We start from the raw sequence: 25509 nt of genomic DNA, 5'->3' as shown, positions 1-25509 counted from the left end.
TACCTCTGAGGGCATTGGTTTCCTTATCAGTTATTAGGGATAATACTAGTATCTACCTCCAGGGTGGTTGAGGGTTAAATGAAATAATTTTTGTAAATAGCTTCTGTTTCATAGCAAATAGCTGTCGCTTGTCCCATGGTGGCTGTGCCTTTGTATGCTGCCACAGCCAGATCTGGGTCCCTTTGTATTTGCTGCAGAGATTATTGCAGCTTCTGCCTTCACTTCTAGCCCTTAGCTTCTCCAGTTGATCTCCTGAACTTGGAGTTAGGAGGGTTAAACTCTCCCTCTTCCAACCTGCATGACCTGGGCCAAATCAGACATAGGGGTTTTGAGTCCTCTTGTCCTCCTATGAAAAATAAGGATAATCACACCTGCCCTACCTCTCCTCACTATGAGAACTAAATGAGATTATGTATGGGAGAGCATTTTGGGACATTGCGAACCTCTGAACAAATACAAATTATGGTCTTTACTTGGTAAAGACCCCTTTTCTGTATGGGTCATTCTCTACTGTTTCTATATCCTTTACTGGTTATTCCAGATTCTCTCACTCCTCTTATCTTTTCCAACTCCCCCGCCCTCTGGTCCACCTCAAGATGTGATCTTGGGTCTTCCTGTAGCAAATGGAATGTCACTTTCTTTCAGAGGGGCTAATTACTCAGTGTGATCCAAATAGGCTGCTAAAGCATTTTCATTGTTTTACTTTTTTTTCTTTAAACTTTTCTCCTTTTGTTTTTAAAAAATATAGCAATTTATGCTCATTAAAATAAGTCAATTGGTGGAAAGGTTAAAAAAAAAGTTAATAATCTCCCCTACCAGTAGTCAGTTTTAAGTTAATATGTAGCCTTCTACATTTTTTCCTTTTCTTTATAAATGTATTCAAACAATATGCACCTATATATTTTTCTTTCTATTTTTTAAATGAAAGTGAGACCTATGGGCTCTTATACATTACTCTGCAACCCAACCTTTCTTTAAACTAATAATGTGTCATTAACTTATATTTAGGTTAGTACATATATACAAGATTCATTCTTCTTTAATAACAGTATAATATCCGTAATATGGGTTGCTATCATTTAACTTTTGCACCATTGATGAACGTTCACTTTGTTTCCAGATATTTTGCTATTATAACAATTCTCTATTAAACATTTTTTTTTTTTAAGATTTTATTTTTTCCTTTTTCTCCCCAAAGCCCCCCGGTACATAGTTGTATATTCTTCGCTGTGGGTCCTTCTAGTTGTGGCATGTGGGACGCTGCCTCAGCGTGGTCTGATGAGCAGTGCCATGTCCGCGCCCAGGATTCGAACCAACGAAACACTGGGCCGCCTGCAGCAGAGCGCGCGAACTTAACCACTCGGCCACGGGGCCAGCCCCTCTATTAAACATTTTTAATACATATCTTTATACTGGTTCTTTTATTTCTATTGGATAAATTCCTAAAAGTGAGGTTCCTGGATCAAGTGTTTGGCACGTTTAAAATATTATCAGGTACATTTTTAATATTACCAGATACAGTTTGCTTTCTAATAAGGTATAGCAGTTTGCTTCCACCAGCAGTCTTTTGAGAATCCTAGTTCCCTCTGCTCTAACCCCACTTCATTTTCTTACTTTCTAGGCATTTACATTAAAATGGCTTTTTAACCTATTCTTTAAAAAATAATATCATAGTGGCCAAAAAGCATATGAAAAGTTGCTCAACATCACTAATGATTAGGGAAATGCAAATTAAAACCACAATGAGATAGCCTCTCATTAACAAATGGTTTCCATTCTCCGAGAAGTGTGTGTGTGATTCTTACTCAACCATCAACTGTCATCGTTTGCACTGTTTGAAAAAGAGGTCATTTAGCATTTAACTACATTTTTGCCTCTCCAAGATAAGAAGTGTTTCATGTTTTATTGAATATTTACTTATCTGAACCTGAGATAAGGAATTCTCCACTCCAGTGAATAAAAATGGTAAGCTAAGAAGGTGCTATTTAAAATGTAGTTGTGTTTTATATTACACAATTTAATAATTTAATTCCAATCACATATATATCCTGGAGTGCTAACGTTATGGCAGTATGAATGGAGTAAGCAGTTAGTAAATTGTTCACAATTTCCTCTAACTCACTTTGTAGGCGTAGGAAAAAGTCTTTTACTATTTAAGATGTATATATCAGTGTAACATAACAGATAAGATGGCTATCTTTTTTTTTCCTAGGGTCTTATGAAAAGAAAACATTTATACATTTGCAGAACAGTGTAATAAGATTTCACAAATGCAAAGATAAAATGTGCTATCGTTTATCTTGGGTTATCATATTTGTGGTTTGATTGCCTGGTGAAATATCCAAATCAAAGAAAATTACAGATTTTTCTTACACCATGAAACCTTTAACAAGTACTTATTTTAGAGTATTCAAAAGATTAAAAAGGAAGAAAATTGTCTGTTCATTGTAGACAAAACCATTAAGATACAAATATAATATGATGTAAAGGGGAAAAATAAAACTAAGACAGCAAAAAAAATAATAAAAGAGAGAGAGAGAGGAAGATATTACCTCACTCCCACTAGCATGGCTACTATAAAAAAAACAGAAAATAATAAGTATTGACAAAGATATGGAGAAATAGGAACCCTGCGTACTGTTGGTGGGAATGTAAAATGATCCAGCCATTATGGAAAACAGTATGGCAGTTCCTCAAAAAGTTAAAAATAGAAATACCATATGATTCAATCATTTGACTCCTGGGTGTATATCTAAAAGAATTAAAAGCAGGATCTTGAAGAGATATTTGCACAACCACCTTCAGAGCAGGATTATTCACAATAGCCAAGAAATGGAAGCAACCTAAATGTCTAACCACAGATGAATGGATAAACAAAATGTGGTATACACATACAATGAAATATTATTCAGCATTAGAAACGAAAGAAATTCTGACATATGCTGCAACATGAGTGGATCTTCAGGACATTATGCTAAGTGAAAAATAAGCCAGTCACAAAAGGAAAAACACGGTATGATTTCACTTATGTAAGGTATTTAGAATAGTCAAATTCATGGAAACCCAGTGGAATGGTGGTTGCCAGGGTCTAGGGGAAGGGAGAAATAGGGAGTTGTTGTTTAATGGGCATAGAGTTTCAATGTTACAAGGTGAAAGGAGTTCTGGGTATTGGTTGCACAATAATGTAAATATACTTAAGACTGTATCTGTACACTTAGAAATAGTTAAGATGGTCAATTTCATGTTACATGATTTTACTACAATTAAAAAAAACTATGAAAAGGAAAAAGGTATGGAAAATATATATAATAGGTACCATTCAGTCATTGAGCTCTCATTGTATGATAGGCATTGGCACTTTCTGTATATTATCTTATTTAAACTTTATAATACCCACACAACAGCTGTTAAATCAATGCTTATTAGAGGAAAATGTGGTCATACTATTTTAGGAAAAGTGAACCAGCACTGAGCACATTACTGATTTTTCTTGGAGGGCCCTGATACCTAGTGGCAGTTGCTACCTGTAACACAAAGCCCTTCAGAGCTGGCTAAATCAGCCATGGCATTTAGTGAAGTCCCTTCTAGAATTTAATGAGAACGGATGGTAAGAGTTTCAGTTTGGCAAGAAATAGACACATATAAGTGATTTGAACCAGGTTTAAGGTGATTTGCAACAGCAATGACTGCATGTTTGGAGACAGTAAAAGAAACACTTAAACATTGTGAATACTGGGATGTTGCACTTGAAGAGAGATATTATAGTCACTTCTTCAATGATATGGCCATCACCAAACACATTCTTTTTACTTTCTGTACAGTGTTAGATATGTTCTCCATTTCATTTTCTTTTCCTAGTCACTTCTGTTTCTTTTCCCCTTTCTAACCATTCATTTGTATGCCTGTCTACTTTGTCTTGTAAAATGCCTGTAGCAACCTGTAGGCTGATTACTGACAGCTGAGAGGCTGGAATAAAAGGAAAGAAACATAAAGTCTGGGAAATCCATTTGAGATGATTCTTTAGATCAGTTAAATTAGCCTCAAAAGAAATTAATGGCTTTAAAGGCTGAATTTGTTAATTGGAAAAAGGTTTCGATCCTACTCTTTTAAACCAGAATGGAAGATGAAAGGTCCTAGATCCATAAATTATTTGAAAGCTAGGAGTTTCACTATCTTTTTGCAGTGTTCATGCCTTAATAGACTCCAAAGAGTGGTGAACAAAATCAGAAAGTTTTCTGTTTACCATAAAAGGAATGGGGCTCCCAAGGTTGGTGCATGTCCTTCCCAGTATTGTGAATGAAATCAGACTGTTCTGTTCTCCCTAGGCACTTGGCAGATAGAAATGCTGAGCTGGAGCGAGTGAACAGAATCAACCAGAGCTTACAGGAGGACTGGGAAAGGAGTGCTGCAATGAAGAGGCAGCGGGACCTGGAGGAGAAGGCCTTCGAGCGGTAATACCTGATTGGAACCAGTCCTTTGTCTGCTTCTTGTTTACTTTCCTCTAATCCTGAGATGGCAGTTAGGTTTCCAGTGCCAACTCCAGTTGATGAGTAGTGGCTGCCTAGAGAAATTTGTAGAGAAAAGGATTCTGGGTCCAGTGGGAAATACTGCTACAATGTATTAGGAATGTCTGTTATGGATATGGGATTGGAGAATGCTGTGTTATATATTATATATTTGTCATCTCTGCCCTAATCTTGGCCTCTGCGTAGGGTAGCTTTATCTTCTTTCTGTGGAGGATGGGGAGGCAGGGGGGTTGGGGAGTGGGGAGGAGGGTGGGAATTCTCTTTGGAAATAAATAGTTGGAAATTGGGAGAGTGAGTATCCATCTGAACAAATCCACAGCCTAAGGAATGGTCATTTAAGAGCAGAGTCAAGGGGTTGTGGGTCAGACTGTCAACTGGAAAAGTGAGATGCCACTGCGAAATGAACCAAGAAAATCTTCCTGAAATGTATTATTATATCCCTACCCCCTCTCTCCAGCTATCTATTTACAATCTAGGATCAGGGAATCTAGTCATGGCTTTGAGGATTAACACTAACTTTGGAAAGGCAGCTAATCTTTTGGTGTTACTTTTCTTATTTGTAAGATGGAGAAAGTAAACACTTGCCTGACTTAACACAGGAATTTGGGGATCAAATAAAGAGATGAAAAAGTATTATACTTTAATTAAAATACTTTACAAATGTAGGGTATAATTTCATAGAATTTTAAAAACTTGAAGAAACAGGCCATGCCTACACAATCAAATGTTATTAAAACCTGAATATATCAAAATAATATTTTAAATTGCCAATTATCAACTAATTTTTATCATGGATAAAATTTGTTCTAATGGATCTTGATCTGTGACTCTCCTTTTCCTTTTAGATTTTCTTTTAAGGCATTTTTTGCTGGTCTTTCTAACAGGTAGAGCCCATATGTTGTGATGATGCAAGTATGAGTGATGACATGGAAATAGGTTCCAAAGGAGAACTGGGGTTGTTTGGCCTAGGGAAGAGGTAGGGAAAGCTGAGTTGGGGGTTTCAAGCCATTTTCTCAATGTTATGGGAAATCGGGTAGAAAGCAGTGAAGTGAATGCCAGGGAGATTTTCACTGGATTTTGAAAGAATGCTTGGCCACCATGATGATAAAGGGTATAGGGGACATGAAGTAACCTTGAGTGGCAGGATAACACAGCTGCTCCAAGGACATGGCAGAGCGAACCTATTACCCGAAGACCTAGGCCAAGTTGTGGGCAGGGACTCAAGCAGGCAGCGGGTGGGAAGAAGGAATTGGTTGGTGTTAAAAAGAAAATGAAGCAAAAACAAGGTTCATGTGCATGCAGTTAGCACATGGTATTCCATCCCATGACCAAGGCAAGCCAGGTGGTCTTCCCTGGACATTGCAAAGACTCTTTGTTCTTTTTCTTTGTAAGGCTGCTCTTGTTTCTCCTTTTTACAGAATTCCACCCATGTAGAAATTTTGATAGGATAGGGGAACACACCAGGGACTGTCCTGCATAATCAAGAAAAATTGTTGGAGTGGAAAATCAGTTACTGCCATCCCTTCAGCTCTGCTTGGAGCTGCTTTTGTCCTTGTCTCCACTTTCGCTCCTGCCCCTAACTCTCCAGAGGTCTCTGGCCTCTGGGGACTTTTCATTTTGAGTCTACTCTGTCTCCTGGGGTATTAACTGTTAACCAGCAGCTTAATGGCCTGCTCTCCCTCTCAAATGCTGTCTCCTGGGAGCCTGACAGGTAAAGGTGCAGCCACATGGCCAAGCAGGGAACACAGAGGCTTTGGAGCCACCATGGGCTGGTTGAGGGACCTTGGGCAAGTTACGTGTTCTCTGAGGGTTCGGGTACGTGTGGCTGGGGAGAAGGGCTGGGGTCAGACTGTTGTGAAGGCACTGAGTCAGAGCCTTTTATTTAACTGGGGAATGAGGAGATAGCTGAGGTTTGGAAGCAGGAGATGCCAAGCTGGGGCTGGCTGCAGGCAGCAGCCTGGAGGGTGAGAGCCTGCAGGTGGGAGATCACAGGTGGGTGGGAAGCTCCTGGAGGGCAGGGACCAGGTGTTGCTTTTCTTTTGTCTCCCTTCCACTGGCTTCCAGGCCAGGGCCCCAGCCAGGACTCAGGGAATGCCTGCTAATGACTGCTTTTCCTCGCCTCTCCCCAGGGCCTCAGACAAGCTCTTCCTCCTGGACCAATGTGAGAAGTATCGGCGCTGCAGGCAGTGCCAGCGGTGCACCTCCAACGTGGGCAAGAGCAACCTGTGGCCCCTGAACAAGTCCCTGCATGGCTCCCGGTTGTTTGTCTAAAACCCAATGTTTGGACATGTGTCCAAAACCTGGGGAAGGTTTTTATTTTTCAAATGTTTAGGGGTGATGGCAAAACGACATATTTATACTTTAGAGGAAAAAAATTGTGTGGTTTTGGTGCTTTCAGGAATAGATTTATTTTTAGCCCTTTACTGAATTCACATACAGAGGTTCTCACATCTGTCGTCCTCCCATCCACACAGAACCCTGCTGCCATCGGGGCTGGGAATGGGACCCTGCTTCATTCTGGCTGCGGGCGTGCTGCTGACCCAGCCCTGCCACCCCCTCTGTGACTTTGTATAAGACTTTGTGACTTTATCTTTTCTTCATCTATAATGAATAATGTCATAATAAATATTTTCTACGTGCCCGACTGTGCATAACAATTCATAATGGTAAATTTTACCATCCTCCCCCAGCCCTAGATTTTTCTAGAGGACCCTATGTGTGAAAAACCCACAGGTAGGTTAGGCTATTTGCCTCAGGTGGTGAGAGTAATGCCTTCCGAGTTTTCTACTTGGTGATACACCTGGGACTTTGTTGGGACCTCAGGGGATATCATTCCTTTGGTGACCTTCTGGTCAATCATTCTGTTGCCCAGCCACTTCTACACCATGATTGTAGGTTTATTGGGATAAGTGTGTACTGTGAGGGGAGTCTGGCTGCCGTGCCAGGTGCTACCTTCTTCTCTCACTGCTTCACTTGGATCCATTCTTAAGCTAAATATGCTGTGGAAGAGGAGTATCTTCCTGTTAAAGGACTGATTTTCAGTTAAGCTGGGGGTGTTCTCAGCCACAAACTTTCTTCATTTGTCTTCACCCTTTATCTTTCCTCTCCCTGCCCTGTCCTACCACCTTAGGTAAAAAATTAACAAAGAAGAGTGAAGTCTAGATTTCTGAAATACAAAATCTAGGAAGAAAGTCCCTTCAACTATTTGCTTTCTGCTGTCATATCTTTCTTAGAAAATGGGTGAAAATATATCTGGGGAGACCTCCAAAACATTGTTTTGTCCTGCTACAAATACAAAGTAGGAATGTTTTGAGCCCTGAATAGTTAAGGGGAAAGTACTCAGATTGATATCGGGCAAATTTTGTTGCTAATGTTATCTTTTTCTATGGAAATAAGTAAGCTTACTGGTGACTGGAATTGTCTGGAACCTCTCAACCCAAGCTTCCTATGTTGCCACTTCCTTCCATTTCCCCAGAAGATCACCCCATGCAGGTTGAATGATCACCAACCAATACTTAAAACATAGCCTTTCCCCAGGACTGCTTGACTTGCCTGAAGTCCATATCTGCTGCACCCTTGGAGTATTTCTGTGTCTCTAATATATAATAAATTACTTTAATAGCATTGTATTAATATTTTTAAAAAATACAGACTGCCTTCTTAAAGAAAAAAAGACTTTAGGAAATTTTGATATGTTTAGGTGAAAAGATTTAACTTTGTAGACAGTTTTTACTATAGGAACTGAACTTATTTATTACCATTGCTAGCAGTACTGACTCTTACTGTGTGCCAAGCACCAAGCTAATTTTTGGTGACCTGGAGATTAAGACCTCATCAGTCCCTGCCTGCCTTCAGAGCACTTACTGTGTGGAGCAGAGGTGAGATGTGACTGGAGAATCTCCACATAACAAGGTAAAAACCTGATAGCGCTGTGCATTGGTTGTTACGGACGAGCGAGCTGGAGCCCTTGTAGTCAGTTATCCTGGCACAGAGAGAGAAAGCTTTTGAAGGAGATGAGGCCTAAGCTGAATTTTTAAGGATAAATAGGAAATAGCTGGATGAAGAGTGACAAGGGGTCATGGCAACAGATGTCGAGGCCCTGTGTGCCTATCAAGGCTAAGATGGAGATGTGGTTATGTGAGTTAGGTTATGAAACCTAATATGTTTTTTATCATTCAACCTTTTTAAGAATCAAACTACATTATAGTCCTTCATTAAAACAACTGATATCATACAATAAAGAATGGACAGTCTTTTTTTTGAGCAAGTCTTCATAGATTATCATCTTCTTCACTGATCTTAACGGCTAATCTTACATAAGTCCAACCCTGTTATTAGGCCAGACTCAATTAGCATGTCTTTTGCTAAATCAATTTGAATTACTGTCACCAAGTTCTCTCATTCCCAGAACTCTGGCACTACCAGATCAGCTTAATGTATCAAAGAATTCCCAATTTCAGTGATTTTTAAAGTTTTGGACAGTTGTGGACTCTTAAGAATCTGATGAAAAATATGGACTCTTTCCTAAAAATATGTACATTTTCATATACAACATTTTGTCTACAATTAGAGGTTTCCTAGACCTCTGGATCTGGACCCCAGGTTAAGAACTCCTGGTTTAGATGGATATCGTTCAATATTATTATGAGCTTAAGCTATCAAAAGTGAGTAAAGTGAAGGCCTTTGCTTTTGAAAATGGCCTTCAGTTCTAGAGAACTATGTCCAGTTTTGTCTTCCTCTTTGACTCTTCATAAGAATAAGTCATTCTTCATAAGAATGAGATGAGAGTTGGGATGGCTATTAGAAAGCACATACTTCAGTATTTGTCAAACTTTTTTGAGTAAGACTCAGTAAAAGAAATACATTTCATAAAAGAAATACGTGCCCACACATATAATTGAGACAAAAGTTTTACAGAGCTATACTTACCCCATCCATCTACAATGCATTCTGGTAATTCCTATTTTACTTTATTTCATTAAAAAATTCTGATTAGACTGAAAAAAATTGATATAACAATCCAGTAACGTAAGTAGATAATTTTCAGTTTTATAAACACAGTTTCAGTCTAATTCTTCCCTCCACTTATGCTTTCATAGTACTTTGTAGTTTTGTGGAATTCATTAGTGGTTAAGATGATATTATAATGGTATTTGACCAAAAGACAGGAATGTTTAGGTCCTATTTTGCTGTAACCAGATCTCCTTCAGAGGTACCCCAAGAAAACCCAGTAGCTATTTGCCCCACCTCCCAAAGCTAAGTCCCAGAACTTCTAGTTCCAATACATTTGAGGACCAGAGAGAAAGGAGCCAGAGATAAACAAGTGAAAATGTATGCCCCAATGCCTAGGCTGAGGGAGGCCTTAGAAATCCAAAGAGAGAAGAAATGCTAAGTATTTGCAGCCTATATCTCAATGTACTAGTTTATGGGTGGAAGAGGACGAAGTGGACGACACACAGGCCATCTTGAAGCGCCGTGCAGACGGGGCTACGTACAAAGGCTCCTAGCTCCCAGTTTCCCATCGCTGCTGCAACAAATTACCACAAACCTGGCTGCTTAAAACAACATAAATTTATCCTCTGACACTTCTGGAGGTCAGAAATCTGAAATCACTTTCACCGGGTTAAAGTCAAGTGGTTAGCAGGGCTGTATGCTTCTGAAGCCTCTGAAAGGAGAATCCTTTTCCTGCCTTTTCCAGCTTCTAGAGCCATTCTTTACATTCCTTGACTCATGGCCCCTTCCTCCATCTTCAAAGCTAGCAGTGTAGCATCTTCAAATGTCTTTCTGCTTCTGTTGTTACATTACCTTCTCCTCTAGTCAAATCTCCTTCTGCCTCTCTCTTATAAAAACAGTTGTGATTACATTTAGGGCCCACCTGATAGTTCAGGATAATCTCCCCATCTCAAGATCCTTAATCACATTTGCAGAATCCTATTTGCCATAGAAGGTAACATTCACAGGTTCCAGGGATCAGGATTTGGGTATTTTGGGGAGGCCATTATTCAGCCTACCACAGGGTGAATGGGATCTAAAATTCAGCTCAAGTCCCACTCCACTCATAGAGCCCTGCATCAGAAGGGCATGCAGTGGGAGATCTGAGGCTGCTGGCATTTTCTCTTGGGTCTTGCCTGCATAGATGTATCTGAGGCTTTTCTTTTTTTTGGTTGGGTTGGGTTTGGTTTTGCACGATGAATTATGGAGGGACATGAGGTGGAGGAGGAAGGATAATTGACTTGATAATTCAAGTGTTAAAAGCTTATTATGGTTTCCTTATAATGTTCTGGTCATGCTTTGTAATGTTCTTTTATTTTTTGTAGCATCTTCATCAAATTTTGATATTGGGGTAATGATGACCTCATCAAATGAGTTGGGAAATGTTCCCTTTTCTCCTATTTTCTGGAAGAGATTGTGAAGAATTCATATGATTTCTTCCTTAAATACCTGGCAAAATTCACTAATGAAACCATCCAGGCCTGGAGTCTTCTTTGTTGGGGAGTTTTAAATGATGAATTCAATTTTGGTAGATTGTATCAAGGAATTTCAGCTCTTGTTGAACTTATGGGCATACAGTTGTTAATAGTGTTCCCCCCTTACCCTTTCAACGTCTGTGGGGTCTGTAGTGAAATCCCTTCTTTGATTTTCAATATCAGTAATTTTTGTCTTCTTTCTTTCTCGGTCAGTCTGATAGAAGTTTTTAAAAATATATCGGTCTTTTCAAAGAACAGCTTTTGTTCCATTAATTTTTCTCTATTTTTTTCTTCTCAATGTGATTGACTTCTACTCATTATTTCTTTTGCTCGCTTTGAGTTTGTGTCTGTGTCCTAATTTCCTCCTCTTACAAGGACACCAGCTATATTGGATTAGGGCCCACTCTGCTGACCTCATTTTAACTGAATCATCTTTTTAAAGACCCTATATCCAAATATAGTCACAATTTGAGGTACTGGGGGTTAGGACTTCAACATATGAATTTTGAGGGGTCACAATTCAGCCCATAACAGTGGCAACAGAATCTTTTTTAGTCTTCATTCATCTGAGAATGTCTTTATTTTACCTTTATTCCTGAAGGGCATTTTTGCTGGAAGTAGCATTCTGAATGAACAGGGTTTTTTTTCAGCACCTTAACGGTATCATTCCCGTTTCTGGTTCCTTGGTTTCTGATGGAAGATTCAATCATTTGAATCATTGTTCCCTATATGTAATGTGTTGTTTTTATCTGGCTGCTTTCAAGATTTCCTTCTTTACTTTTAGTTTTCAGCAGTTTGATTATGATGTATTTTCAGGGTGGTCTATTTTGGGTTTATTATGTTTGGGGTTTACTGAGTTTCTTGAGTCTTTACATTTATGTCTTTCACCAAATTTTGGGAAGTTTTGTCCATTATCCAAATATTTGTTCTGTACCAATATCTTTCTCCTCTCCTTTTGGAACTCCAATGAACTGCATGTTCAAACTTTAAATATAGTTCCACAGGTCTCTGAGGCTTTATTCATTATTATTTTCACCTTTTCTTCCTCTGCTTTTCAGAAAGGATAATTTCTGCTTATCTTCAAATCCACTGATTCTTTCCTCCATTGTCTATGTTCTGTTATTGAACGCATCCAGGGAATGTTGCATTATATTTTTCTCAAATCTAAAATTTCCATTTTCTTCTTTTTTATAGTTTCTATTTCTCTCCTGAGAATGTCTAACTTTTCACTCGTTTTATAGTGTTTACTTTTACCTCATGGAGTATGGTTATAATATCTGCTTTAAGGTCTTTATTTAAGAATTCCAATATTGAGGTCATCTTGGGTTGGCATTTGTTGTCCTTTCCCTTGAGAATTAGTTACATTTTGTTGGTTCTTCGTATGTTGAGTAATTTTGTATTGTATCTTGAACATTTTGAAAATTATGTTGTGAAACTCTGGGTCCTGCTAAAATCCTCTGGAGAGTGTTGATTTTTTTTTTTTTTAAGCCAGCAAAATCTTGAAGTTCAGAATGTGTGTTCTGTCTCACCTTCTGTGGGTAACAGTTATTTTGTCGGGTCAATTCTCAAAACCTGTATTTCTTTGGATCTGTTTTTCACACGTGCATCTTGGGTGCTTTAGGTGCTTGCACTGCCGCCACCACCACCACTATTGCTGCTGTGCAGATTTATGACTGCAGCTGGTCTTGGGGCACACCTGAGAGGGGGAAAAAAAAAGAAAAAAGGGCAATTCCTTCATACTCTCCAGCTCACAGGGAACCCTTTTCCTGGTTCTCTGGCTAGAAAGAGGGGATTTCTCTTGAGTTTATGCAATCTGCATAGTTCTGGATTTCAGATTGCCCTCAGGTCAAAACCAGAAAAGGAATTAATTTACCAGGAAATTCATCACTATGCAAGTCATCCTTCAAGTTTTGACTGACTATTATTTACTTTTCGGAGTCCTCAGGTAGTTGTTTTTTCAGTTCTGTTCAGTTATAATCAGTTGCAGAGAAATGTGGTAGTGGGCTTACTCCATCTTGGCCAGCACCAGAAGTGTTTCATGGTGGTTTTGAGTCTTATTCTTCCACCTCTCACCTTTCCCCCAAATCAGCTGGCACTTCAGTTCTTTCAGTGAAATTTTGTTAGAATAGTGCTTTAACAGAGATCAAACAACAGAGGCTTAACCAAAACAGAAGTGCATTTTTTCTCAAGAAACGGCCGGCCTGGAGGTAAGTAGTCTGATAGAAGGGTGGGTCTACTAGCTTCTCCTGTGGTTTCCACCACCGGGTCAAGGCAACTGCTCCAGTTCTCATCATCTTCCAATTAGCAAGTAGGAAGAAAAGGGCAGGGGAGAAACTGCATTTTTTTAAGGAGTGTAACCTGGAAGTGGCACCATTATTTCTGCCCATGTCCCACTGGCCAGAATTTAATCACATAGTCACACCATGCTGCAAGGGAGGTTGGGAATTGAAGTCTCTAGCTTGGTGGCCATTTGTTTAGTGAAAAACTCAGGGAATGCTAGTACTAAAAATGTGGAAAATGGATCATAGTGGACAACTGCCAGTCTGCCATATCTTGAAATTTTGGGGAGAGGCAGCTGCAAAATAACTAACAATGCTAGCTAAAATATTTTTAAAATCTTTTAAAAATGTAAAGCTGCAAAAAAAAGTCTCCAGAAGCAAAGAGAAAGTGGGAGCAAGAATCCAGAGAGGTGAGCATCAGCTAATTACTTATGACCTAGACTTTATAAATTAATGCTAAAGATACATTTTCATTTTGAAATAATTTTAAACTTACAGAGAAGATTCAAAAATTGTAAAAATATGCCCTCCACTCTCTAGAACTAAGAGCAAGTTGCTGATATATGCCCTGTCACTTCTGAATACTTTTGGGTAAAATGCCTTACAAATAAGGATATTCTCCCATAAAACCACAATATAACCACCCAAATCAGAAAATGAACATTGATTCACCATTACCATATCATCCAAAAACTCAATTCAAATTTTGTTAATTGTCCCAATAATGTCCTTTTAAGCAACAGGATCCAATCTATGATCATGTGTTACATTTAGTTGCCATTATCTTCCTAATCTCCTTCAACCTGGAACAGTCCTCAGCCTTGACTTGACTTTCATGGCTGACACTTTTGAAGATTTCAGTCTTTTCATTTGGATTTTTCTGATTTTACCTCATGATAAAATTCCAGGAATGTATTTTTTGGCAGGAAAATCACAGATATGATGCTATATTCCTTGCGTTCAATGCTATCACGTAGCACACAATTCAGTTTGTCCCATTACTGGTCATGTGAATTTTGATCATCTGATTAAGTGACACCTGCAAGGTTTATGACTATCAAGCTGTTTTTTCTTTTGTAACTAATTGGTTTCTTGTGGTAGGGACTTTCAAAAGTAAATACATATCCCATTCTTCATCAACTTTACCCACTAGCTTTAGTATCTATTGATGTTTCTTTGCTAAATGAATAATTGCAATGATGATTGCTAAATACAGATTTTTCGAATTCCACCATTCCTGCTACATTTATTAGTTGGCATTCTACTATAAGGCAAAGAATTGGTTTCCCCCTATTTATTGCTATCAGTATAGACAATGATTTCTATTTTATTCAATGAGTTATAATTCATTCCTATCATTGATATAAAAATCATGACCAGTGGGAGCCCTTCAAACTGGCTTCTTTGCTTTTTGTTTTGATTTAAATAATTTTTTAAAAGTCTTAGAATGGTTTTAGAGAGTTCACTGTATACTCCTCACCCAGTTTCCCCCACTGTTAACATATTCTATTTCTATGATACATTTGTCATAACTAAGGAGCCAACATTGGTACTTTACTATTAACTAAACTTCACACTTTATTTAGATTTTAGTAGTTTTTTCCTAGTCGTTTTTCTGTTCCAAGATCCCATCCAGGATCCCACATCACATTTAGTTGTCAGGTCTCTTTAGCCTCCTTTGCTCTGTGTTCCATGTCCTTTTGTCATTCCTATCATTTTTTGAACACTTCTTTACTTTCTGTTATAACAAGATATTCCAGGCTTCTCTTGTACTTTTTGTGCCCTACCTCTGGAAGCAGCCATTTCTCTAAGACTTGATGCCTTTGAATGAAGAATGGTATTAAGAAACCATGATCTGAGTGCTAGTTGTTCTCATTGCTCTTGGGATGTCATTGCTTGAGGCCCTCTATGCTCTCTGTAGATGAAGCTGGGGAACTCACACACACATCTATATTTCTATAATCATCTCTCTCTATTGAAATTGATGAGTTCACATCAATACAACCAATTTCAATCCAAGATCCTAGAGTTAATTCTACTTTTCTCCCTTTCCATATTTGTAACTCCTGTCTGACAGTGAGAAATCAGATTCCCATTATCTTCAATGTACTACTGGATGAACCCTTAAGTATCTTTGATAACCACTGCTGTCCCCTCATGTGTATGCCCTCTCCACTCTGCTTGAGTTCTAAAGCCTGCACCAGGCTGCTACTACCACCCCTACCCTTGCTTGAATACCGTTCTCACCACCCCACCAGACTCTAATATCCTCTGCACCCCTACCTGCTGCATAGACAACTACCTTGTTCCACCTCATATAGTGGATTGAGTTATTAAAGAAGAAATGAAGGTAGGAAGAAAGAAGAGTGAAGAGGAAGGAAGAGGAAAGAAGGAAGAAATAGGGCTTTACTGTTATGGGCCATGCCTAAGCCAGGAAACAAAGTTCAGACATTTTAGAAAATTATGAAGCTATTAGAGAGGAAACCTAAAGACAAGGAATATCTTCAAAGGGCTGAGAAAATAAGTATCAATGTAGAATTGTGTACCCAGCAAAACTATTAACAATGAAAGCAAAATAAAAGAATTTAGGGAAAAAAGTTTGTTGAAAAGCCAAAGAAAAAACAAAAAAAAAGTCTACCAAAAATAAAATGCATTTTCAACAGTGAGGATGCATGTTTTCAAGATTCTATAAAATATTTATCAAAGTTGATCATATACTAACAACTAAAGGAACGTCCAAAAGATGCTCTTGGATAAAGGAGAATTATTCTACGATTATCCTAGAAGAAAGGGTGGAGATACAAGAAGGAATAGTGAGCAAAGAAACTGATGACATATTGGGCAAATTTAAATAAACACTGATTTTTATAAACAATTTGTGGGGTTAAAAAATGCTTGACAACATTAATAGTTAACGTATGTTGAGTTCCTTCAAGAGATGGGAAAAGATTTTGAATGTTTGACTTTTGCTAAGCTTTTTAAGTACTAAAAGAATATAAACAGGTATATAATAGGACATATATATTAGGTAGACCCTAGAGCTAGAACTCCAGGATTCAAACCTCAGCCCTGCCATTTACTAACTCTGTCACCTTGGGAAAATAACTTTTCTGTGCCTAGGGTTTTTTTCTTTTTCTTTTTTTAAATCAGAACAATAGAAATAATAGTAGTATCGAATTGATTGGGTTGTTATATCAAACAAATTTCTGTAAAGCCATTTAGATTTAGAACAGTGTCTAACCTACAATAACTTCTAAGACGTTTTAAGCACAATTACAAATTTCCAAAACAGTAGAGGGAAAATATGGACTTAGGGGAGGAAAATCTTTAGTCTAAAACAAATCAAGAAAGGACAAAGAAGCCAGCCTGTGGCCAAGTGGTTAAGTTTGAGCGCTCCACTTCCAGGGCCCAGGGTTTCGCCTGGGTGCAGACATGGCACCACTGTTCAGGCCACACCGAGGCGGCATCCCACATGCCATAACCAGAAGGACCCACAACTAAAATATACAACTATGTACTGGGGGGATTTGGGGAGAAAAAGCAGGAAAAAAAAAGATTGGCAACAGTTGTTAGCTCAGGTGCCAATCTTTAAAACAAATAAGGGGGAGAGGACAAAAAAAGAAATACAGAAATATGCCAAATAGCACAAAATGAACGCAAAAACAGATGCAAATATAGCAATAATATAGTGTAATGTAAAATAACAAAAAAATATATAATGTAATAAAATAACGTAAACGCAGTAAGTTCTTCAGTTAAAAGACAAAGTCTGTCAGACTTGATTGAAAAAAAGCCTAGCAACACGTTGGCAAGAGCCAGGCTAAAACACGAAGCCGATGGAAAAAGATTTATGAGAGTCAAGAGATGGGACTCTTCTCCCACTACCTGCATTTCCGGCCCGTCTTAGTCCAGCCCCACGTCTCCCTTCAGCCTCTTCCAGGCTTCCTCCTCCAGCATCCCCACCGCGCCCCTCCTCAGCAACCTTCCTCCCCACCCGGAGGTGAAGCGCCTCAGGTTCCACAATTCTCCCTCTGGGAGTCGGTGCCCCACGGCCCGGCGCGCTGGCGTCTCCGGGGGGCGGGCATCGCGCCCTCGCTCTGAGGTTCCCGGCTGGCCCGGCCGCGATTGGTGAAGAGGAGCGCACGTCACGGCCGCTATAAAAGAGAGGGTTTGTGACGCCACAACGCCTCGGCGCGCGCGGAATGGCGCTCTCGACGCTGGCGCACGCGGGAGCCGTGGGTCGCGCAGCCGCCGCCGCTCTTCCGCGACGACCACCCCCGCTCCCTACTCTGCCGCCGCCGCCGCCTGTGTCGCTGCCGGGGGACCGGCTGTATGACTGGGCTACAATCTTTAATGAGTGAACAGCCTCCTTTGTGTGGTGGTCTTGGTCACGCCTGGATGGAGTTTCTGAAGGGCCCCGGAGATTACTGCCAGGCACAGCACGACCTTCCTGAGGACGAGTGAACCGTGGACGTCCATTGCTGCTGCACCAGGAAGCCCCCGTCCGAGCGGTCGTCCTGTGCGCAGACGAGTAGAATTGAAATCAGAGCATTTCACAAGAATTCCGACCTCCTGCATTTCCTTCCCTTTGACTCAGTGTTACTGAACTGGAGGATTGCTTCTTGTTAGGGGGTTCATTTCATTTCCGGTTGCTCCCAGTTTCATATTCAAAGCGTTGAGAATTTCGAGTGGAGTCTATTGGAGCAGACCTCAGTTTCTTTACATCATTTCTGTATTCAAAAATTTAAAAAGTTTTTGTAACCGTATTGTGTGTTTTTAAATTAACATGGCTCCAATGAACTGCCTAGCCCCTGTGGAAGTCGCATACAGGAACATGAGATTTCTTATTACACACAATCCAACCAGTGCAACCTTAAACAGATTTATAGAGGAACTTAAGGAATATGGAGTTACCACAATAGTAAGAGTATGTGAAGCAACTTATGACACTGCTGTCGTGGAGAAAGAAGGCATCCAGGTTCTGGATTGGCCTTTTGATGACGGCTCATCGCCCTCTAACCAGATTGTTGATGACTGGTTAAGTCTTGTAAATAGTAAATTTCGTGAAGAACCTGGTTGTTGCATTGCCGTTCACTGTGTTACAGGTCTTGGGAGAACTCCAGTGCTTGTTGCCCTAGCATTAATTGAAGGTGGGATGAAAAATGAAGATGCAGTACAGTTTATAAGACAAAAGCGGCGGGGAGCTTTTAACAGCAAGCAACTTTTGTATTTGGAGAAATACCGTTCTAAAATGCGGCTGCGCTTCAAAGACTCCTGGGGTCATAGAAACAACTGTTGCGTTCAATAAAACTTGGCTGCCTGATGCTGTTGCTTTCAAAGTGGAACTTGAGACAGGACTTAGTTTACTGCACATATTAGCCAACATGTAGGCTTCATGACTGACAATTCTAACGAAGATTCCATAGCAGTATTGAAAAGCCACCAGCTTGACCGAATTGCAACCTGTTTGGCTTACTACTATTCCCACATCAGAAACAATATGTAAAAAGTTGAGAGATTAGGTGCCAAAATACCCAGCATAATACTTGTGTATTTTTTAGTATCATACAGAATTAAAATCCTGGGAATTATGAACAGCACTCTAAACCACACGTGGTTTATTCCTTCAGTCATTTCAAACATTGCAAGTAGGGCCTATATGGTTATTTGTCTGCTCCTTAATGTTTACCACCTCATATGCCTACCAGTATACATCAGGTTTGTGCGACAACTGATTTGTTGGATCCTTACCAAGACTTATGGTGATTTACTTCTATAAATCTCATTTTGTGCTGTTATGAAAACCTCCATTTTGAAAAATCACAAATCTCTGGTTGAAAGTTCACGTAAAATACACATTCTACAGAAGCACATGTGTGTAATATCTTCAGACAAAAAAGTCTTTCACTTAACTTAGTATTTACACTTGCGGTGCAACCTAGAGGGGAGGGCCTGAAGACAAAATGGGAGGAGGCTAGGAAATATTCTAGTAAAATGTTGCCTTTGTCTTGTCCAGGGTGTATACAATAGGTCCTTTCATTTAGAAAAACTCTTTTTTTTTTTAAAGGTGAAAATGCTTTGTAGCTAAAACATTTCTAAATTGTAAAATTTCTGAAAAGCTTTTAATTCTTTGCCGTACCTACTGGAAGTTGTTTATTAACTTATTTTTGTTTGAAGTGTAGTATTTTTTTCTTGTCTTCCCAACCAAAAAAGAATGGATTTCTACCAATGAATTCATCAGACATCTAATATTTTATATGGTTTTTGAACTGTGTAACTTAATATTTGGAATATGTGATACTTTGTTTTATTATTTAATTGAAAAAATGGTGAGATATTAATGTTCGTTTAACCATATAGTCATACTGCTGGGAATATAGTTCTTTCTTTATTTTTTTGAGGAAGATTAGCTCTGAGCTAACATCTGCCACCAATCCTCCTCTTTTTTGCTGAGGAAGACTGGCCCTGAGCTAACATCCATGCCCATATTCCTCTACTTTATATGTGGGACGCCTGCCAACAGCATGGCTTGATAAGTGGTGGGTAGGTCCACACCCAGTATCTGAACTGGTGAACCCCGGGCCACTGAAGCAGAATGTGCGAACTTAACGACTGCGGCCAGCCCCTGGGAATATAGTTCTATGAAGGAAATAATTTGTCAGTGTTCACCATTCACCAGCTAGTACAAGAGCTTGAACATCTAAACAAGTAAGGAATTGCAGGAGAAGAAATATAATTGCTTATATTATCTAAGCAAGATAATATAGCTGTGTTAATAAGCAAAGGCATTACTAGAGATAAAGGAAATAAAGTTTCAAAATTTTCAGTTCATCAGGAACTTATAACAATTCTAAACTTTATCCATCAAATAACACTGGTCTAAAATATATAAAGCAAATATGGAGAGAACTACAAGGAAAATTGACAAATTTAGCATAGTGGTGGGAAATTTTCCTATCCTTTCAGGAACAGATCAAGGAGACAAAAATCATTAAGGATATAGATTTGAATGAAACAACAAGCTTGATTCCATAAACATATAAGGGACATTGTCCAAAAGTGAGAATCCATTTTCTTTTTAAGTATATGAAATATCTTATTAAATTTGACTATATTTAACAAAAAAAAATTTCAGCAAATTTTAAAATATTTGAATAATACAAATAAATTCTTTGACTTCAATTAAGTTAGGAACAAAAATATAATATCTATACATTTGGAATTTTGAAAATCTGTGTCTAAACTTCCACTTCTGGATAGGATGTAGTAGATCATGGCAGCCCAAAACCCTGCCTGCAACAACCAGAAAAATATGGATAAATTACAAAAGTTGTATGTTTAAAGACATGTTAGTAAAATACAACATGAAAGCAACAAGGACTAGGTGATAGGAATTCCGGAGAGGGAGATGCTCTCTTGAGGTGAGTGGCCATTTTGTTCGCTGGGGGCATTTACTGGTTCTGGACACAGACCAAGGATCAGGCTTGGTCCATGCAGAGGGTCTCTACTGAGGGAAAGAGAAACCCAGCAAAGCTTTTGATGGTCATGGGGGGCTGGTGCAACAGATTGGAAAATTGACAAGCTTGACCAGTTCCTGCCACATGTTGCAAGTTGAGATCCTCAGGAAACAGATACTGAATCTGAGGTTTGCATTTGGAGGTTTACTGGGGAGTTGTCCCAACAACACCTGTGAGGGAGCAAGAGAACTAGGATATGGCAGAAGAAGTTGAATGGTGACACATATAGTTGCAAGAGTGGCCTCAGCCAATCTTGAAGGGAGCTCTGAAGCTGGGATGGCCATTTAGAGATGTCCCCATTTGAGGCAAGGGTGTTGCCCTTTGGACAAGAATCAACCAGTCCTTGGATGCAGGCTATCCCTGGGGATGAGGGCATACCCTTGGATGAAACATCTTCCTTCAGTCAAATGCAGTTCCCAGGGAGGGATGCAGCTGTGAGCTTCCAGATGATAACACAGCTGGGGGAATGTGTGTTTCAGACGTGAAAAGGGATCTGGGTGGTGCAACTGCTGCATCCACTATACTAAATGATACTTGCTGAGCTCTGGGGCTATGTATGAGAGGCTGGCGAGTTAGAACGAAAACTTTTAAAAGACAGGGAAATCTCCCTTAATCTCATAGTGCTTAGGAAACAAAGTCCTGCTGGAAGAAGAGGTTCCAATCTTCACCAACACTTACTGTCTTTTTTATTATAGACATTCTAAGTGTGAAGTGGTATCACACTGTGGTTTTAATTTTCACATGGCTAATGACTAATGATGTTAAGCATCTTTTTGTGTGCTTGTTAGCTATTTGCGTATCTTTTTTAGTAATATGTTGGTTCAAATATTTTGCCCATTTTTTTCAACTGAGTTGTTTGTTGTCTTCTTATTGACTTGTAAAAGTTCTTTATATATTCTGGATCCAATGCTTTTATCAGATATATAATTTTCAAATATTTTCTCACAGTCTGTTCCAGTATGTTGCTTGTCATTTTTTTTCCCTTAATGGTGTATTCTGAAGTGTAAGAGTTTTAAAATTTGACGGAGTACAATTTATCAGTTCTTTTAAGAATCATGCTTTTAAATTGTATCTAAGAACTCTCTTCCATAAGTGACAAAAGTTATTTTGCTATATTTTCTTCTAGAAAATTTATAGTTTTAGCTCTAACATTTAAGTCGGTAATCCATTTTGAGTTAATTTTTGTGTATGGTGTGAAGTAAATGTCTAAATTCACTTTTTTTTGCATGTGGATATCCAGTTGTCCCAGCATCATTTATTCAAAGACTATCCTTACCCCCATTGAATTATTTTGGTAGATTTGTTGAAAAATCAATTTACCGTAAATGTAAAGACTTATTTGTGAATTCTCAATTCTGTCCATTGATCTACATAATCACAGAGTCTTGATCATTGTAACTTTATGGTCAGTTTTGAAATTTGGTGGTATATTTTATTCTTCTTTTTCAAAAATTTTGCCTATTCTAGGTCCTTTGAATTTCCATATAAATTTTAGGATCAGCCTGTCAATTTCTACAAAAAGAGCCTGCAAGGATTTTGAAAGGTATAGTGTTGATTTTATAGATAATTTGGAGAGAACTGTAGCCTTGACAATACTGAGGCTTCAAATTCATGAACATGGAACCTCTTCATTTATACAGGTCTTTAATTTCTATTAGCAGTAGTGTTCAGTGTACAAGACTTGCACTTCTTATATTTCTGGAAGTATTTTTTCTTTTTGATGCTATTGTGAATGGAATTTTCTTAATTTTATTCCTAGATTGTTTGCTGCTAGTATACAGAAATACAATTGATTTTTGTATATTGACCTTGCATCCTATTACCTTTCTAAACTCATTTATTACGAGGGAGAGAGGCAGAGAGAGAGACAGAAAGAGGGGAATGCTATTGTAGTCTTTGGCGTTTTCTACATACAGGATTATGTCATCTGTGAATAAAGGCAATTTTACTCTTCCTTTCCAATCTAGATGCCTTTAATTTCTTTTTATTTCTTTAACTGGCTAGACCTTCCATGTTGACCAAAAGTGGTGAAAATAACATCCTTGCCTTGTTCCAGATTTTAGGGAGAAAGTATTCATTTTTTCCCCATTAAGTATGATGTTAGCTGTTGGTTCATCAGGTTGAGGATGTTCTCTTCTGTTCTTACTCTGTTGAAAGTTTTATCATCTATAGGTGCTGGATATCTTTCAAATGCTTTTTCCACTCCATTGACATGGTCTTGTGGTTTTTGTCCTTCATTCTATTAATATCATGTACTCCATTGATTAATTTTCAAATGTTAAAACAACTTCATATTCCTGGGATAAATCCCACTTATTCAATTTTGTGTGATTCTTTTATGTTGATGGATTTGGTTTGCTAATATTTTGCTTAGGATTTTGCATCTATATTCATGAAGGATATTCGTCTGTAGTTTCTTTCCTTGTGTTGTCTTTACTGATTTTGATATTAGGGTAATACCAGTATCATAGAATGATTTGGGAAGTGTTCCTTCCTCTATGTTCTGAAAGAGTTTGTGAAGCATTGGTATTATTTCTACTGTGAATTTTTGATAAAATTCACAGATGAAGGCATCTGGGCCTTCGCTTTTCTTGGTAGGAAGATTTATAATTACTAATTCAATTTCTTGTCTGTTGACTTCTGCTCTAATCTTTGCTTGCTTTGGATTTTGTTTGCTTTCCTTTTTCTTGTTTGTTAACAAGTGCATGTTATTGCTTTTAGATCTTTCTTTCTTTTTTCCCTGATATAGGCATTTAAAGCTATAAAATTTCCCTTTAAGCACTGCTTTAGCTACAACTCATTGATTTTTTTCATTCAAGTCAAGATATATAATTTACCTTGTGATTTCTTCTTTGAACCATGAGTTATTTAGAAATGTATTGTTTAATTTCCAAATAGTTGGATATTTCATATCTTTTTTCCTGTTGTTGATTTCTAATGTAATTATTAACTATCCAGGAAGACATCTTGGAGCCAACTGCATTTGAACTCTAGATGACTGATGTCTCCAAGCAGAAAGCAGAAAATTTATCAGATTTAATTGACAAAAGGCAGGGAAGCAGAGAGAAAGATTTTCCAGGTGGAAACCAAGCATGTAGAGGGCACAGGCCTGAAAGTCATGGGTTTATTAGTGCCAGCAAGATGTTCAGTGTGGTTGGAACAAAGGAAATGTAATTTGTATCTTCTTTGTTTTCTCTTGGTTCAGTTTACCTAAAGTTTGTTGATCTAGTTGATCTTTTCAAAGAACTTGTTTTTGTTTCATGGATTTTTCTCTACTATTTTTCTTTTCTAATACATTGAGTATAAGGGAAGTGTAGTTGGGGTACAGAAGAAGTTGTGGGACAGCATGTAGAAAAGATAGTGTAAAAGGTTCCCTGGTGTTCAGATTCCAGCTTCACTCTTCAAATCCTCTTCTGAAGAGTTTTTCATTCTCTGTGAGCCCAGGACTTATAAGTACAGGAATGCTTTCTCGGGATATTCTTGGAAGGAAGGAAGGAAGCAGATGTTGGAAGAATAAGACCTGGGCAAGGGGTGACTGGTGTCTCTGCTGATTACTCTCCTAGGTGCCCAAAAGTCCACCTGGCCTGGTTCTGAGAGGTGGCCATATAGGATCTATTCATTTTGGGCAGCGGGGATCCTGAGGCTGAGCTGGCAGCAGGGGTGGACAGCAGTAGGTCCATAAGCATGGTGTATTGTTTCCTGTGTTATACAATGAAACTAGAGGTTGGAAGCTGCCATCCCAATAGGTCGTAGCAATTTAGCAGAGTCTTGGATTGCAGAGCCTGCAGGCTTGTCTCCCCCACCCCATCCCCTGGTGTGGGCTCTGCTGGACACAAGGGAGGTGAAGACTATAGCTAAACTCGATCTAAGAAACACCTAGGACAGACTGACACCATTCTAGAAGAAAGCTGCTCTGGTTTGCTGAATTACTTCAGACAGTGAAGGGTGGAAGACAGAGAGGGTTCCAAGAGCCAGGAAAATGAAATCAAGCCTTTCCTACAACTCCCCATGCTGTTCTTCTCATTGCCTCTCTTCCTCCTCACTTCTTGGCTTGCTGACCCTCCCCACCCACATTTCTCTGGTTTTCCTTTTAGTAATAACCAAAAAAGAATGCCTGATACTCAACAACCCACAGGGCAGTGACCATTTTGACTAGCTAGTGAGCTGCTTCCAGCCACTCAGCCCCCACACCCATCTGAGTCTTCAAGGGTGTGTATTCCTCCACTGGGATTGAAGGCCCTGATGGGTGGGCCACACTTTCTGGCCAGTGACTACCCTCATATTCCTCATTTTCCCATGACCCCTACCCATCCTTCACTCTTGAGACTCAGTGCAAACACTGCTCCCCCTGAGGCCTTCTCTTTTGTCTTCATGGGAAGTACCCTCTCCCTTCTTGGAGCACCCTTGACCTTTATCTGCACTTCTTTCATGAACTTACCACTTTCTCCCTGTGGTAAAATGAATTGTGTCCACATCTCATCTCCTCCACTAAACCCTGAGCTCTGTGAAGGCAGAATTCTAGGCAAGATTCTAGATTCCCCGCAAGGTCTAGCCAATAGTTGGCAATCAACAGATGAAGAGATCTTGGGAAGGAAGTCAGAGGAGGGCTATAGAAAAGCGAACTCTCAGGGCCTTTGGGGACAACGCTCTCATTCACTGTATGCCTGGGCATCTCCACTCACACCAGAAAGTTCAAAGGAAAAACACAGTGACAAGGATG

General features: G+C 39.1%; 1 protein-coding gene, 1 long non-coding RNA gene and 1 pseudogene across 8 annotated transcripts in view; 2 read left to right on the top strand and 1 right to left on the bottom strand.

Moving 5' to 3' along the window:
• CCDC81 (coiled-coil domain containing 81) overlaps positions 1-8150 on the top strand; it is a 34446-nt gene extending 26296 nt beyond the window's left edge. For all 7 annotated transcript variants that reach the window (XM_001493137.6, XM_070274192.1, XM_023645606.2 and 4 more), the window contains 2 exons: positions 4326-4451; positions 6656-8150. In XM_001493137.6, coding sequence (XP_001493187.2) covers positions 4326-4451; positions 6656-6797 — 268 coding nt within the window. In that variant the 3' untranslated portion in view covers positions 6798-8150. The remainder of the gene's footprint in view (positions 1-4325; positions 4452-6655) is intronic.
• A 1929-nt stretch (positions 8151-10079) lies between these two features.
• LOC138925171 (uncharacterized) lies at positions 10080-17371 on the bottom strand. The gene is made up of 2 exons (XR_011441013.1): positions 17158-17371; positions 10080-12689 (listed from the first exon to the last, which is right to left on the bottom strand). It is a non-coding gene; the product is annotated as an uncharacterized lncRNA (long non-coding RNA).
• Positions 17372-17919: 548 nt separating this feature from the next.
• On the top strand, positions 17920-18719 carry LOC100050543 (protein tyrosine phosphatase type IVA 1 pseudogene; annotated as a pseudogene).
• The last annotated feature ends 6790 nt before the right edge of the window (positions 18720-25509 follow it).

This window comes from Equus caballus, chromosome 7 (assembly GCF_041296265.1).
Source record: "Equus caballus isolate H_3958 breed thoroughbred chromosome 7, TB-T2T, whole genome shotgun sequence".
Taxonomy (NCBI): Eukaryota; Metazoa; Chordata; class Mammalia; order Perissodactyla; family Equidae; genus Equus; species Equus caballus.
Note: the sequence above shows the minus strand (reverse complement) of the source record. Positions and strands in the feature narration are given on the sequence as shown.